At 49.6% G+C, this 16,212-nt stretch overlaps 1 protein-coding gene across 1 annotated transcript; it reads right to left on the reverse strand.

Moving 5' to 3' along the window:
- Window positions 1–2,319: 2,319 nt before the first annotated feature.
- GPR15LG (G protein-coupled receptor 15 ligand) lies at window positions 2,320–11,991 on the reverse strand. Its single transcript, XM_024742518.1, has 3 exons — window positions 11,895–11,991; window positions 9,828–9,917; window positions 2,320–3,199 (listed from the first exon to the last, which is right to left on the reverse strand). Exons 1-3 carry the CDS (start codon window positions 11,962–11,964, stop codon window positions 3,114–3,116), a joined length of 246 nt encoding a protein of 81 aa, XP_024598286.1. The 5' UTR covers window positions 11,965–11,991; the 3' UTR covers window positions 2,320–3,113.
- Between the last annotated feature and the right edge of the window lie 4,221 nt (window positions 11,992–16,212).

The following is a 16,212-nucleotide window of genomic DNA, read 5'->3' on the forward strand; positions in this document are numbered from 1 at the left end:
AAGTCTGTCTGGGAAGGCTGTGCTCTGTCAACTACACTAGGGGTCCCACCAAGTCAGGGAGTGTGGGCCCCTTCAGTTACCATGGAGACTGCACACTTTCTCTAGTGACACTACTGTAACCTGCCAGTGTGTTTAGATTCTTCAAGGAGTCAATTAAGGCAACAGAAGAATTCCAGTTTTATAACGTAAAGTCACTTCCAGATGTCTGGGTTTTCTTCGTATCCTCTTAGGGTCCCTGTGAGCCTTGAATAGCCTTATTCATAAGACATTCCCTGTCAACTGAATACCCTTTGAGGGTTAAGTTCTTCCATCAAGTTTAAAAGCCCGTGTCACAAGTTCTGGAGAGGGCATCCCACAGGTGAGCGTGGGAAGGAGAGTGTTTGGCATTTGGACAGCGTCCGGCTCTGCATGGGCACCTCTGTTTGCTTGGGAATTGGTCTCAGTCTTTCCCTTGCTCCTCAGAGGAAGGACAGATGGGGCAGGGTGGGCGGACAGGTGCAGGATCCTCAGCTCCTTTCTGTGCCTCCCACTTTTGGCCTGGGCTGCTCTGAGGGCTGGTGTCCCTGGAAGCCCCTCTGGGTCACTGTCCATCTGGCCCAAGGCTGGTCTCTTTCTGGCACTCACCTCCCCCAGGTCAGTGGCTCAGAGCTGCAGGGACTGCATTCCTGCCCCTCAGAGACAGCCTCCTCCCAAGGGCCAGGTTGTGTCTTCCTTTTATTTGTGTACCTTAAATGACTTCCCTAGTGCGCCCTCAAAGATGCCGAGGCTTCTGCGGTTGTGCTTTCCTGAGGAATTGTTGGCCTTCGAATTGTTCCTCCTGTTGACTCTCGAGCACGCGTGTTTAGTTTCGTGTGAGTGTTTTCTTTATCTTCTCTTGGGTAGGGTGGGGTGTGGTGGGGCGGAGAGGTGATGGGTGAGGGACGAGGATCTGGAATGGCCAGCTCCCCCATTGCTGGGCGGTGAGGGGTTCACCTTGCAAGAGAGTTCCTGGTGAGAGTCCCACACAGCGCAGGAAATGTCCACTTGGCCCCCAGCCCATACACTTACCGAGCCTCAAGGCTGCTCCACTGCTGTTCAGAAGCCCCTGGAATCCCTCCCCTGTGTCCCTCCCCTGCTGTTCTGCCTTCGTTCCAGCTCATTCCATCTCTTCCTGATGGTCCTTCCTACCTGCGTTCTCTCCTGCTCACAGACAGCTCTGGCTCTCCATCGTCCTCAGGATAAGCTCTAAATATCTGATAACGTTTGGGTGCTCTCATGGCCCCAGACTGAAAACTCCACTTCCCTTTTGTCCCACGATTTTGCTGTCCAGTTGCTAGATTATTCTCAAACACTCAAGTCTTTACCCCTGCTTCACCCTAACACGCACACACACACACACACACACACACACACCCATTCTCCCGCTGGGACTCTCCCATAACTCAGTGCAAGCATAAGCTCCTCCTTTTTTCACGTCCATTCCCGTGCCTGGTCCTCTGTTCTTGTCTCACAACTGCGTGACGATTTCTCTGCCCTCGAGGACCGTATTTGCTCAGCTCTGAGCCTCACAACTAGCACCGTCTGACCATTACCTACCCCCAGGAATGGGTGACTGAGTGAGTGAGTGAATGAGCTCGCAAATGAAGTTCCTGGAAGGAAGGCAAAGGTCTGTCCTAGGACAAGGTAGGGACTTTGAGCTTGCCCTAGGACCGTTGTCCCCATTGCCCAGGGCCAGGGAAGCTCTGCCTATCAGCCTCGCACCTGGTGGGCCTGGACTTCTCAGACGTGCCTGTGGGAGGACGTGGGGAGGGCCTTCTCACCTTGCCGGGAGAATCAGATTAGAAGGCATTTACTGAGGGATAAGCCTCTTAGACCTGGGCCATCTGTTCCCTCTGAGCCTTCTCTCCGCAGTTCTGTGTTCACTTGGGCATAAACACTCCCCTAGGGTGGGGGGCAGGGAAGGCAGGGGCTTCCCGGAACCAAGCTCCTCTGTGTGCCAGGCCCCTTGTGGGCATTTTACAGCTGTCTACTTGCCGGAGCCTCATGTTAACCCTCTGAATAGGTCCTGGACTCTCCATCTTACAGACAAGGGAAACTGACTTGCCCAGGTCACACGAAAATCCTGGGGAGGACTGGGGTTTGAGTCCTGGTGCGTCGGACCAAGACCCTTGCTCTTGTCACTATTCCTCTCTCCCCCCTTTTGCTGCTTAGGGTGTGCTGTGAGGAAGGCATGGCCTGCAGGAGAGACCTCAGGGTGTGGGGTTTCCTCTAGTAGAAAGCTGTGGCTCAGGCCCTACCACCAATTTTCTCAAGCAACCATGTGCTATGCATTTTGTTTATTTATTTACAATTCGTTTCTTTGAGCGTTCTTTCCAGCAGATTCACATCGGGAAGTCAGGAAGGGGCTCCTTCGGGAGCCACGGGATGTGGGGCTTAGGTGTACTATCTCAGGACAGATGAGCCTCTGCATGGCTGGCTGGCTGCTCTTGGGCTCCTGTTACTCTGCACCCTAGCTGGCTCGGAAGTCTCCAGATTTGTAGCTGCCGCAGGTCACGGTGGAGTCTTGACTATCAGCGTTCAAGGCGCCAGGTGGAGACTGAGGCCAGGTGGGCTGAACCTGGCACACAGTAACTCTGAAGGTTGGTGGCATGATTGAGGCCAGGATCTGGAGTTCTGGAACTTTCCCAGGGCCTTTGCTGCCCGACACGAAGCCCTCCAACGTCCCAGCTCGCTGCCGTGAAGGTTGAAAGGGGTTAGTGAAGCCCACTGATGCCTTCCTTGTATGTTTTGTGTCGCTGGATTTTATATCTCTGAGCCAGCATGAGCCCAGAGGGGCTAAGTTACTTGTCCAGGGCCACACAACAAGACAGGCATTCCAGGACTTTGACCTTTGAATCCATGTTGTGGGTTTCAGAAGATTCTGGTTCTGGATTTTCTAAAAGGCAGCAATGAGCACAGTCCAACATGGCAGGCAAGAAATGTTGTGTTTAAGAGAAGAGGCTCAGGTTCATGGGCAGAGGCTTTGTCATCAGCCCCAACTTTGAGGGGAGTATCCTGGGGGAACCTAAGTCTTCTGGGTGTCTAAGGCACTGAGCATGAGGGTCTTGGCTATATGGAGCCTGTTTTGGGGAGCACTACACCTGTGGGAGTGCCCCAGGCACCACCCAAGAGTGGGCCTTTGGCTTGAACTTGCATGGTCTGCAGCTTCTCACATGGTGTCCTGGAAAGGAGCAGTGGGCAGACAAGACCAGACAAGAGGCAGAGAGGCAGACAGAGTCAAGGTGGGGGAGAGGGGAAAATACAGTTAAGATTAATTTTTAGATACAAATATTTTTTAAAAAAAATTAAAGCAAGAGTCAGATCTTACACTCCTTCCTGGAGGCCCAGAGGGGGCTTTTCATTGCAAACATGACCAGCCCAGGCTATTTCTATCCCAGCAGGCAGTAATCTGATTTACAGGCAGAAGATGGAGAGAAGGTAGTTTATCTGTTCAACTGTCTCTGTCAAGAGCAGAGTCCACTAAAGGTGAGGGGTCTGGAAGCCCTGTTTCTGATGGCGGTGGTGGGAGGGTTCACCCACACCTACTTGCAGGCCCTTCGACCCTCAGGCTGTCTCCTCCCTGTCTCAGGCAATATGTGTCTCATCTTCTGACAAACCAGTCCCATTTATGGGAGGCATAATCCATAAGGAAAAAAAAAACCTGCATACATTAAGCTAGTCTTCATAGTTTTTTTTTTTAAGATTTTTTGATGTGGACCATTTTTAAAATCTTTTATTGAATTTGTTACAATATGGCTACTGTTTTATGTTTTGGTTTTTGGCCATGAGGCATATGGCTTCTTAGCTCCCTGACCGGGGATCGAACCGGCACCCCCTGCATTGGAAGGCCAAGTCTTAACCACTGGACTGCCAGGGAAGTCCCCATAGTTTTTATTAAAGTAATTAATTAATTAATTAATTAATTAATTATTTGACTGCCTTGGGTCTTTGCTGCTGCACCCAGGCTTTCTTTAGTTGTGGTGAGCGAGGGCTACTCTTGGTTGTGGTGCGCAGGCTTCTCGTTATGGTGGCTTCTCTTGTTGCAGAGCACGGGCTCTAGGTGCACAGGCTTCAGTAATTGTGGCTCGCAGGCTCGGTAGTTGTGGCGCACGGGCTTAGTTGCTCCACAGCATGTGGGATCTTCCTGGAGCAGGGCTTGAACCCGTGTCCCCTGCATTGGCAGGTGGATTCTTAACCACTGCGCCACCAGGGAAGCTCCGTAGTTTTTGTTATCTATCTATTCATTTATTTATTTTGGACGCGCTGGGTCTTTGCTGTGTGCAGGCTTTCTCTAGTTGCAGTGAGTCGGGGCTACTCTTCGTTGTGGTGTGTGGGTTTCTCATTGCAATGGCTTCTCTTGTTGTGGAGCACGAGCTCTAGGTGTGCGGGCTTCAGTAGTTGTGGCACGGGATCAGTAGTTGTGGCCCGCCGGCTCTAGAGTGCAGGCTCAGTAGTTGTGGTGCACGGACTTAGTTGCTCCACAGCATGTGGGATCTTCCCAAACCAGGGCTCTAACCCGTGTCCCCTGCATTGGCAGGCGGATTCTCAACCACTGCGCCACCAGGGAACTCCCCATAGTTTTGTTTTTAATAGCACAAAAAAATTCTGGAAACAATCTGAATATCCTATGGTAGAGAAATGGTTAATTAGTAAATGGTACCTCGTGATGATGGAAATGTTTAACAGTGATAAAACCCTGTGATTATGAAGACTATATAGCATCATGAAGAAAAATGCTTACAATGCAATGTTAATTTTAAAAATTTAAAAATGAGGTACAATAAGAATAAAACTAGGTAAGCATGTTTGTATAAAAAAAAGGAAACACAAATGAATGAGGAGGGTTATTAAATTATGGTAATGAAATTCTTCTTTTTCCTGTTTTCATTTCTGGATTATTATTATATGCAAGGTGGTATGATTGTTAAGAACATAGAATCTGGAGCCAGATTATTTGGATTCAAAGCCCAGCTCTGCCACTTACTTACCCACCCTAGCTGGGTGACCTTCAACAAGTTACTAAACCTCTCTGTGCTTTGGCACCTCATCTGTAAAAATGAGGATAGCAAAAGTATCTAACTCTTAGGATTATTGTGAGGGTTAAATGAGTTAGCAGATGTAAGTGCTGCACAGTAATTGCTATATAATCATTAGCTATATGAAAAATAAATTTAATTATCATAATTCATCCATAGCTTCATCTCTTAATCATAAATAAGTGCTAATATTGGTGTAATTTTCTCTTTTTCTTCCTATTTGAAAGTGCTTTTGCCTTTCCATAGTGATAACCATAGTAATATACACTGTAAACTACTCCTTTCTATTAGTATCATATTGTGAGAGTTTTCCACCAGCATTTTTGACGGAGAACCATGATTTCCTGATCACTGTTTCCCCTCCACCCCCCGTCCCCACCCTCAGGCCCCAAGATTCTCTTCTGTGGCTCCTACAATAAATACTGCAGTTAACTGACTGCAAATATGGGTGCAATTCTCCACCCTCCCTTTGCAATGTGACTTTGCAGCTTCTCTCATCATGATAAGGGGTCTATTTCCCTGCTGCTTGAATCTAGCCTGGTGACTTGCTTTGACCAAGAGAATGCAGTGGAGATGAAGGTGGACCAGTTCTGAGGCCTGAAGAGGCCTTAGGTACTTCCACTCACATAGGAGGAGCCCTGCAGCCCCAGGTAGACAAGTCTGAGTTTGCCTTGTTGGAGGATGAGACACCATGTGGAAGAGAGTCCATTTGCCCAACTGAGACCATCCTAGCTTCAGACCACCAACCCCCAAACATGTGAGAGAGCCCATCCAAGCTCAGCAGAAGTGCCTGTCCAACCCTTGGAAGAATGAATGAGCCCAGCCAAGACGAGAAGAACCATTCAACTGACCTGTTGACACATGGAAAATGATAACTACTTATTGTTTTGGGCCACTGAAGTTGGAGGTGTTTTGTTATGCAGCCGTGGCTGACAGGTATAATCACAAGGAGCAAGACTGCTGATCTGAGTCCCTCTGATTGGTCCACTGGGCAGTATGGGCTGGGCACCTTCTCCACCTCCTCCTTTCCTGCATCCATTGTACTGAGCCCTTGTGTCCACCCTGCTACCACCCAAAGTTGCCAAAATTCTCAAGTCATCACACTCGTGGTCCTCAGTGGGTAACCTTTGTCTCTGCAGTCTGGGCTCCTTTCTGAAGACAGTGGCAACCCCACGGTGGGGAAGAAATCTCTCTGTGTCCCTTTCAGCCCCTGTCTCCCACTATGGGTCAAGTCATTTTGCTGGGCTTCAAAGCAGCGAGGGTGGCACGGAGCTCTCAGGTCTTGGGAAGTCTGTGGGATAGGCAGGCACACTCTCAAACTCGAGGGACCCTCCCACAAGGCCGCCCCGGCCTTCCCCAGGAGCTCCCTCTCACTCACAGCCTCAGGACACATGGATGGAGGGCAGCTTGACAGAGTCCCCAGGGTCACAGAACTTCCCAGCTGGTGGGGTCTAGACAGCTGTCAGTCTGACCCCAGCCTAAACCTGAGGTTCCTCAAGTGCTAACAGAATCAACAAATTGAACATTCCTTTTAAAAGTGCTGCCATATAGATTGCTACAAACTTTTCAAATGCTTTATAGAAAGCCCTTTTTTAGTAAATTGGTAAATGTGGTAAGTTCAGCAAATTGGCCACTCAGCACATTGATTTTTGACAATGGTTTTGTCAAATTGACCCAGAGTCCTGTGCCCGCCTCTTCCTGTCACCACCACGGTCCTAGAAGAGCACATAGGTAAAAGCCATGCTCAGGAAAGATGCCTTAGATTGGAGGGTAGGTGATATTGTCCTGCGTGTGTCACAGCTGGTGATGTCAGCTCAGGGACATCCTCCAGGCTGCCCCAGGTTACCTTCTCTTTCGACAGACCTGCGCAGACACTCCTATGTCAGTGAACTGGGATAGAGAGGCTGAATTCCCAGAGCCTGGCACACCCAGTGTCCCTGCTGTTGATTCCACAGCGTTGAGAGAGCCCCAGGTTCAGCCCTGGAAGACGGCGGGTGGAACCTCCAAGCCTGGGCGAGCTCAGACTTCCTCCACAGCCACGGGAGGGCAAGTTTATGGGGTAGCTGGTGCCAGGCCAATGCCTGGCTTTATAGTCACGACCCCATGGACAGTGAGGTAATAGACTCTATGAAAATATAGAGTCCATTATTATACCCTTTCACAGGTGAGGAGACTGAGGCTTAGCAGAGCTGGGGTACCTGCTCAAGGGCGCACAGCTAGCCAGTGGTAGAGCTGAGATTCCAACCCAGATGGAGCTTTCCTTCCAGAAAGTATGCAGTCTCCCTTGGGCACGCACATGTCTTCATAAGCGTGATGCTGGAAAGTTCTCTCTCTGGAGGAGAGCGTTTGTTGCAGTGGAAGGAGGAAGACAGATCCAAGTTCCTGGCTCTGCCTCATGGTCTTTCTGAGCCTCACTTTCCCAATCTGTAAAGTGGTGACCATGCTTCCCCAGGGCGGTTCCAAGGATTTAAATGAGACCGCATGACAGGGACCTAGTAAAAATGTTTTTTGCTCTTCTTGTTCTAAGTTGTTTGCAAATTCCTGCGATGGAATTTAAAAGACATATACACTACAAGAAATCCAGACTCAGCACGGGAGCCATGCACTTAGATTATCCTAAAGTCTTGTGTGACTGAAAAAAGAGCTGCCCTTGTACTGTGCACAAGGGGTTAACCCAGCTGTTTTCTATGAACCGTGTGGGCTTGTCTGTGTGTGTGTACGTGTGCGCGCGCACCATGCATCCTTAACTTCTCTTATGCTTATTGTGATGAAAGAAATTTTCACAGGGAGTTCCCTGGTGGCCTAGTGGTTAGGATTCTGGGCTTTCACTGTCGTGGTCTGGGTTCAATCCCTGACCGGGGGACTGAGATCCCACAAGCTGTGCAGCATGGCCAAAAACTAAAATTTTTTTCACATATTGAGAAATAGGGAAGTCATTCTGGCTTATACGTGAGTTAACTTGAATTTTATGCTAACTAAAATAGCCTGTGTGTGGCCTTATCAAACATACATTGTACATCTGCTTTGAATAGTAAAAGGGCACATTGACCAGAAGTAAAGAATGTCCATGTTTAAAATATAGATTAAATGCCCCTCTTCCTGGGATGCCAGGGCTGGTACTCCTTTGATTAGCATTCCTTCCCAGGTGCCAAGGTCATACTGAGTCGCTGTGTACATGCTGGTCTGTTCTTTTTTTTTTGAAACCTTGAAGAAATGCAACCCTGACTTGTTTAATGTTCTTTGCTCTGACAAGATAAAAAACTGTGCTGAAAACCCTGCTTCTCCACGTTTTCTCAGAGTAATCTGGGAGGTGGGCTTCTGGGCTAGTCCTCAGTTTGGCTCAAATCAAACTATTTTCTATTCTTATTATTGATTGTTTATTGATTATCTTCATCGACAAGGGCCTCTGAGCAAGTCCATCCTGGGGAGGGGTTGCAGGGTCTGAGCATACCCTGCCCCTCCCCATGGGGAAGGACTCACACACCTCCTCCTCCAGGCTGGAGCCTCCGGGGAGAGCAGAGCTGCAGTCAGCCAGCCCAGGCCGGGCCTCACACTGGGGCTCAGTGTGTGAGAAGTGGTTATTTTTACCCGGCCCCAGTGGCATGTGAGGCCAGTCTCAAAGGAGGGGCTGTCAGCTCCTCCAGAGAAGTGGCCCGAGGCTGAGCCGTGCAGCCTGCCTCCCTCCCTCTGCTTCACACCCAGGCCCCCACCCGCCCCCAGCTTGGTGCACAGGACTCTTTGTAGCTGGGAGGGGTGTGGGAGCTCGGCTCTGATCACAGGTTCCCTGGGCCACGGCCCCAGAGGAGCCAGCAGGGCTGGGACCTTCTCAGACTTCTGAGAGGGGGCCTTAGGCTGCAGGGGTGGTGGTGGGGCGGGCAGGCAGGAACCCTGGGTTTGTGTCAGGCCTGGCTGGTTTTTGCCATGGGGGCTCTGCCAGGCCCAGGCTCTAGGACCCTCCTACCAAAGGCCAGCAGAGGTCCAGCTGTTCTAACCTTGCACCCCGGGTCAGGCAACTCCCATGCATCAGCCTGCCCTTGGCCTGGTGCCCCTGGCCTGGTGCCCCAGTCCTGGGAGCTGGGTGCCTGCAGCCCTCTGCTGGCCCATCTCCCTCACTCCCCAGTCCCCTCCAGCCTTGGAGGAGAGGGCAGCCTTGCTCTTCGACACCTCGCCCTGGCAGGGAGCCCGGATCTGCACCTCTAGCCTGGCGCCTTGGACTGATGCTGCTTGCCCACAGCTCTGGGACTCCCTGGACCTGTGTGCCCCATCCCCTCTGGTCACCCTGCCTCACGTGCCAGCTCACTCACGAGGTCAGCCCTGCCTCGGTTCGTAGCTTCCGTGAGTGCCTCCAGACTGCCCACACCCACTCTTGCCCACCTCCTGCCTGCTCGCCTGCTGCTTCCCCTGCCTGCCCTGTCCCCTCCACACTCTGGGTGCCATTTCCTTGTCTTTCTTCAGGTCGTACAAATGTCATCTGCTTTGATGCCTCCCACCCAGCGTAGGGGTCTTCCCCATCCCATTTTCTAATTGCATCCTGTTCTTTCCCTTGTGGGAATGTATTCAGTTCAAGGTGATTAATTGTTGACTTTTTTTTGGGGGGGTCAGTTTCCCCCACTAGATGGGAAGCTCAGTGAGGGTGAGATCATGTCTGCTTGTGGCCCTTCCGCAAAAGTGCCTGATGTTCCCCAGGCACGGGGGCCAGGGGGTGCATACACGGCCTGTCTCATGGCCTCCCCAGAGCTTCTCCTTACACCTGGGCAGGTGCGTGGTGCTTACCTTTCCGGGTCATCAGGTCAGGGCCAGGAACTCGGGGGCAGCAGGGCTTGCCTTTCCCGGGCTTGGCAGGATGACTCAGATGCCTTCTCCCTGAGGGCAGACACAGGAACAGAGACCCTCTCTTAGCGTGCTTGGGGACGCCAGGGACTGGGTCTGTGCAGGAGTGACAGGAGGGAACTTCGACTCCCAAGGCTGAGGGCTCAGGAATGTTTATTCAAGAAAACTCAGGATGGGCCAGGCTACAGGAGGGCCCGTGGGAAGAGTGGGCCTTGAGGTGATCTATTTTCCATAAATAAAAAAGTCAGGGCTTCCCTGGTGGCGCAGTGGTTGGGAGTCCGCCTGCCGGTGCAGGGGACGCGGGTTCGTGCGCCGGTCCGGGGGGGTCCCACATGCCGCGGAGAGGCTGGGCCCGTGAGCCGTGGATGCTGGGCCTGCGCGTCCGGAGCCTGTGCTCCGCAACGGGAGAGACCACAGCAGTGAGAGGCCCGCGTACCGCAAAAAAAAAAAAAAAAAGTCAGTGTGGGGAGATACTCTGCCTCCAGAATACGTCTTCCTCATGTCCCTGTCCGAGTAACAGTTCAGCACCGTCACTCAGAAGTGTCTACGCCCTTTGACACAGTAATTCTCTCCCTTTGGTAATCTAAGAAAATAATCCTAAACTTAGGAAATGTTTCATGTACACACATGATTTTTACCATATACTTAAAATAGTGCAAAGTTGTGACTCATTTGAATGTCTAAACATGTAAATTCATCACAGCACATTCACCTGATGGCAAGTTATACCTAAAAATATTAGTTAAATAACACCACTTTGGGGAATCTGCTAGATATACTCCTAAATGGATAGGAAACTTAACGAGGAAAGGTAATCATCTTCATTGAATTGTCATTGAGGTAACATTGGCAACCTCTAACTTTTCCAACAGAAGAGGTCTGATAAATGGCATTGCTATAGACTGTGTTTATGAGGAACTCTCATCACTGTTTTCCATGTTGTATATGTGGCAACGTTCATTGCAGAAACTTTAGCAAACAAATACTTTCTATAATCCTACCGTGCAGACAGAGATGGTTGCTGTTCACATTCTGGTATAAATGCTTCCAGATTTCAATCATAAGTATTTTTGGTGACTATAATAATATAGTGATCAATAAAAGAGATACAAGATTGAACACACAGAGAGTTTTCAATTACAAAGATGCTTGTATGCACACCGAAAAGAAATAAACAAAATGTTGAACACGGCCATTCTTGAGTCATGAAACTATGGGTGTTTTTCCCTCCATATTTATTTCTATATCCCCAAACTCCAATAAATGTTAAAATAACCATAATTGCTAAAACAAACAAACAAAAAAAAGTAGGCAGTTTTTAGAGGGTTAGGCAAGAGTAAAAGCTCAAAATATTCAGCTATCTGAATTGAGAAAGACAGAAGAGCTAAATACTCATATCCACGGAGGTGCAAGGGCTGTTTCCCCCAGTTCCAAATGCACACGAACATGCCCCCCACCACATACTCTCATCCCATCTGTCTGTCACAGGTGTTTCTTGTGTGTGAGATTTGGGGGTGTTCAGACTCAGATGGTCTGCTAGTTAATTTATTCATTCACTCAACACAGATTGTGCCCCAAGCTTCATGCACGTGTAATAGAGCGGCTCCAGAACTTCCAGCAAGGTAGGACTTCGGAGCACGAAGCAATCTAGCTGGCAGGTTGTGTGTCTGAGTGGTAAGCACACTGCTTTTATTTAGTTTTTGTGTGTGTGTCTCTGGGGAGCTGGGAGATCTGCCATGTCGCAGGTGGCTCCTCACACATGTCCTTGTTCAGGTTTGTGGGAAAGAGAGCACTGTGCCCATTGCAGGGGTTTAAAACTCCCGAGCCACCCCTGGTGCTGCCACTGTGGATAGAGGTGCTGTACAGGTTCAGGGGTGACAGCCCGTCTTTCAGGGCCCAGGACTGCCTGTGAGGGCCTGCCCTCCAACATTTCCTGATTCCAATCTTCCCAGACATGGGAATCCCTGTTCAGGAACCAGCACCTTGGGCCGGGGAGGGGGATAGTCCTACCTTCCGTGGAGAAGACGGACAAGCAGAGAAGCAAGATGCAGAGTAGGCTGGCGAGGGCTAGAAACCTCATGGTGGCCGGGTGGGAACGTCACGTCCCAGGGAGGCCGCTGTGCCGCAGAAGTCCTCCCTTGGGGCCACCGGGGACCTTTATAGAGTGGCAGAGAGAGAGGTGTTTCCTGGTGGGCAGGGCACCAGCAGCCTTGGAATTCTCATAAAGGGTAGAGTCAGCCCCTCCCAGGAGGAAAAAAACCTCAGCTTTTCGAGAAGTTGACAGCATTTCATGAACTGTAAAACAGAAAGCTATAAATGCCCAGCCCCAGGAAGGAGCTCCCGACAATGGCCTCAGAAAGCTCCTGGCAGGGAAGAGTCACTTCTCAGAGTTGAATATTAACTTTTAGTGTCAGTATTCATTCCATCAAATACAGATTTTCCTGTTCATTCCTTAGATGTGGCAGGGAGGCCCATAAAACCCCTTGCAAAGCCTCGGGGAAGAGTCTTGAGCAGTGAATGAAAAATAGGGAGCACAGTGCTAGGAATCAGATGACCTGGGTTTGAGTCCTGGCTCTGCCACATATCCGCAGTGTGTCCTTGAATTTGAGGTTGAATAGCTTTGAATCTGCTTCCCGTCTGTGAAATGGGCACAGTGCTCTCTTTCCCACAAACCTGAACGAGGACATGTGTGAGGAGCCACCTGCGACATGGCAGATGCTTGTACGGCTGGAAAGGAGGTGGACCAGTGGCTGCACCTTGATGGGCGTTTAAGACGGTGATGAAGCAAAAGAACATGTCAGGTACAGAATCAACCTGAGCCAAGATGTGGAGAAAGAGAACATCCTACAATGGCAAGCATGGGGGAAAGTCGGCTGATGGCGCAGGAGCCTCAGGAGTCACCTTATCCACTGGACACACATCATGGGCTAGGCTGTGCACCTGGCCCCAGGGACACAGAAGACACTGCCTGGCTGGTCTCAGGGAGCTTCTCGTGGTGGAGGCAGTCATGCAGACACACAGAATTTGCATGTTCCCTTGTAATATTATGTCCATCTTGTCCTTTCATAAGTGTGCCCTTCTAACCAAAGAGCTGGTTCCCAGCCTTGAAGGGCAAGTGGGAAGATGGTACTATCAGGTTCAACACTCTAGAATCATCCTGGCTCCCGGCAGTCAATTCAGACAGTCCCCACTGCCCGGAACTGGTTCTGTTCTCTTGCTAGAGATTAGAGATTCAGGATAGATCACATGCTCAGACAGCTTAGTGAGCAAACTGTTTGCCAGGGGATATTTTGACAGTCAGCCTGTATGCTTTCATGTGTTCCCAAGAACCTTAAAACCAATCCACACAAAGAAACTGGTTGGGGTGCTTAAGGACCAAATGTCATACTGTGTTAGTCACCTGCCCAGCCCCAGCCTGATTCCCTTTCCAGGCTGCATTCTGAATCCTGCTCTCTGTGGTGAGCGGGCAGTGGCCATGGCGGACGGTGTGGTCAGGAAGACCCAAGTGGTCTACCAAGGACAGTTCCAGAGCTGGGGCCCAGGAAATGCTTGAGGCGTGGCCATTGTACGAAGGAGGGTCAAGAAGAGGATGGGGCTTGTCTTGAGTCTCCATCCGTCAGCCCTCACGCTGTTTTTTCTTAGATTGCTTGTTATAGGTTGCTAAACCCAGCAAACTTTCCCAAAGATGCTTCCTGAGATTACAACCATGACCCACATCAAGGACTATTACCACTATTTTCTGGGGTCATTTAGGGTGCCACCACTGAGTTCTCTGGGCAACAGCCTACCTTTGGCTGCCACTCACTCGTTACATGCTGTAACAGGTACTCTTTGGATTGGCATGGTTCCTTCTTCCTTTTGGCAAGCCATCATCAGAGGGGAAAAGAACAAGGTACTTGGGCAGAGGGGGCAGGGGTTGGGCCAGATATTCAAGCTGAACTCTACCTGCTTAGCAGTGGTGCAGAAATTAGGAGAGAGTCCCAGGCTAGTGAAGAGAGAGATCCGTTTCGATACACAGTCAAACAAAGCCAGGGCTTGGGTAATTTTCCCAGAACCCTCAGCCACTCAGCCACAGAGTCAGAAAAAGACTCTGTTAGGTTAGGGTCTCAGTACAGCTAGGTTCTGTACTGCTAGGTTAGGTTAGGTTCTCAGTACAGCTTTTTGGGGGGCACCGAACAGCTAAGAACAGGAAGAACTTGTGATCTCAGGGGTCTGTTCCTTACACACTCACACATACAACTCACGGATTTGCAGGTATTCCCAGGACCATGTGTTTAATGGGAAGAGCAGATTCAGAGGACAGAATTCGACCTGCTTTTTAAATGCTTCTAAAAAATGACTGAAGCAATCTATGATGCATTAACTTGAATAACACAGGGTATTAAGTATAAGTTCCATCCAAAACCCCACTCCCCAGAGACAATCCCTGTTCACAGATTTTCACCTGCTTTTTTTTTAACATTTCAAAGATAACTGTCAACTTCTTACTTTAAAAAAGGAAGAAACACCTCTGGCTCTTTAGAATATTTGAAATCTCATGTTGAGCTGAGAGAGGTGAAAATGAGAAGCATTTTAACAGCAACACCTGTTCGTTTTAAGCACATGCAGTTTGGGTACAAAAATAAACAAGTTTGAGGCTTTGAATCATTTCCAGAGATGATTTTTGAACACTTGGTAATCTTCCTGAGAAAAACGTCTCCAGAGACACACCTAACGCACAGGGGAATTTACAAGGAAGAAAAAAATTTTCAAGTCAAATCTGTGATTTCTAAGGTCAATTAGGAAAATGCCTGGAGCCCTTTATGGTTAGAGCATTTTGACCCATGTCCCTCCTTCACTCTTGGCCACCATGCTCTTCTTTAAGGCTGTTATATGGGCCCTGTGATTGATCAGAAATGACTCTCCATCCTTTATTTGCTCAGGAAATTGCAGATCAGTTTATAATAGAGGGGCCAACATCTGGTGTGATCCTTCAGTTGTCTTCTCATTTAATTCTCCTCCCACCTCAGGGATGCAGGCATTTCATTTCCATCTTACAAGGGAAAGGGAAGTTTTCCTTCACCTAAGTATGTTATGGCAACGTCTCACCTGGAACCAGGTGTGTTTGCCGCCAAATCAGAGGTTCTTTCCTGACAGTGGTACCATTAGAACTCATGAGTAGTTGAAAAGAATCCACTACACTGAAGTTTAGCTTACACACTACCCTCAAATTGTACCCAAACCTGACAACTTCCTCTATTTTTTACAATGAATCTGAACTTCCTCATAAGCCTCCAACCCATTGGATCTCACCTGCCCCTGGGTGTCCCACTGCTGGGGACAAGGCTGGTAAATTCAGGGTCTGTTGCCTCCACTTTCACCCTTGCTGGTCCCCTAGGTACTCAAGGATGCTGTGAATCCACCCACTGTTACTCATGCCTCCCTCCCCACTGGTGTGGGCTACCCTGCCTCACCATGGTGGCTGCCAGCAGGCCTGCAGGCTCCTCCATGGGCATGTGCCACAATGTGACCTTCTCTTCCACACCACAAAGCCACCTGGGGAGGCTAGAAGGCACTGTGTTCTATCCTGTGGCCACCCCATGCTGGTGCTGGAACACCTGTGAAGCCACTATCTCTGAGTCCCTAAAGGGAATAGTCCCTTGGCTTTCTGCTCTCTCTCTGGAGTCCCTGGCCTTTTGCCTCTACCCCTTCACATCCACCCCATGGTCTTAGCCTGGAGTAGGGGACTCAGGATGCTTGCTTCCTATTTCTGTCTCCCTTGCTCCCCTACACTCATGAAAAGCACAGGCTCTATAGCCACATGATGCAGGTTCTCAGCAGAACACTTGGCAATCTTTAGCTGTGTGACCCTGGACAAGTTGCTCAACTTCTCTGTTCCTCAGTTTCTTTCCTTCTCAGTAAAACAGTAACTGAAGTTGGAGAGGAAGAGATCCCTTTGATGAAAGTGAATGCTAAAGCATCATGCCCTATGAAAAGAAGTTTTTGTTATATTAGGCAGTCAGTTGTCAGCAGTGGGGAGCATAGCTTTCCCTCCCTTTTTTAATAACCTGTCTCCAAGAAATACCAATTCCCCAATTGTGCTCAAGGATGTATGACGCTTCTTTAATGTGGAACGATGACTGTCTTTTCTTGCCACGATTTGGGGCAAAGAAGAAATAAACACTGAAATTCAGGTCTAAAGGACTGATAGCAGATGGACTGATGGAGAAGGGTGAGAGGACCAGCAAAGCAAGTGCCACTGACTTGGGCATCCTCCTTGGAAGGAGGATGCCAAGGTTTCCGGCTTTTGCCAGCGTTCGGAGCTGGAGAACGGCAGGTGGGGTTGGGA

This window comes from Neophocaena asiaeorientalis, unplaced genomic scaffold (assembly GCF_003031525.2).
Source record: "Neophocaena asiaeorientalis asiaeorientalis breed wild unplaced genomic scaffold, Neophocaena_asiaeorientalis_V1.1 scaffold598, whole genome shotgun sequence".
In the NCBI taxonomy this organism is placed as follows: Eukaryota; Metazoa; Chordata; class Mammalia; order Artiodactyla; family Phocoenidae; genus Neophocaena; species Neophocaena asiaeorientalis.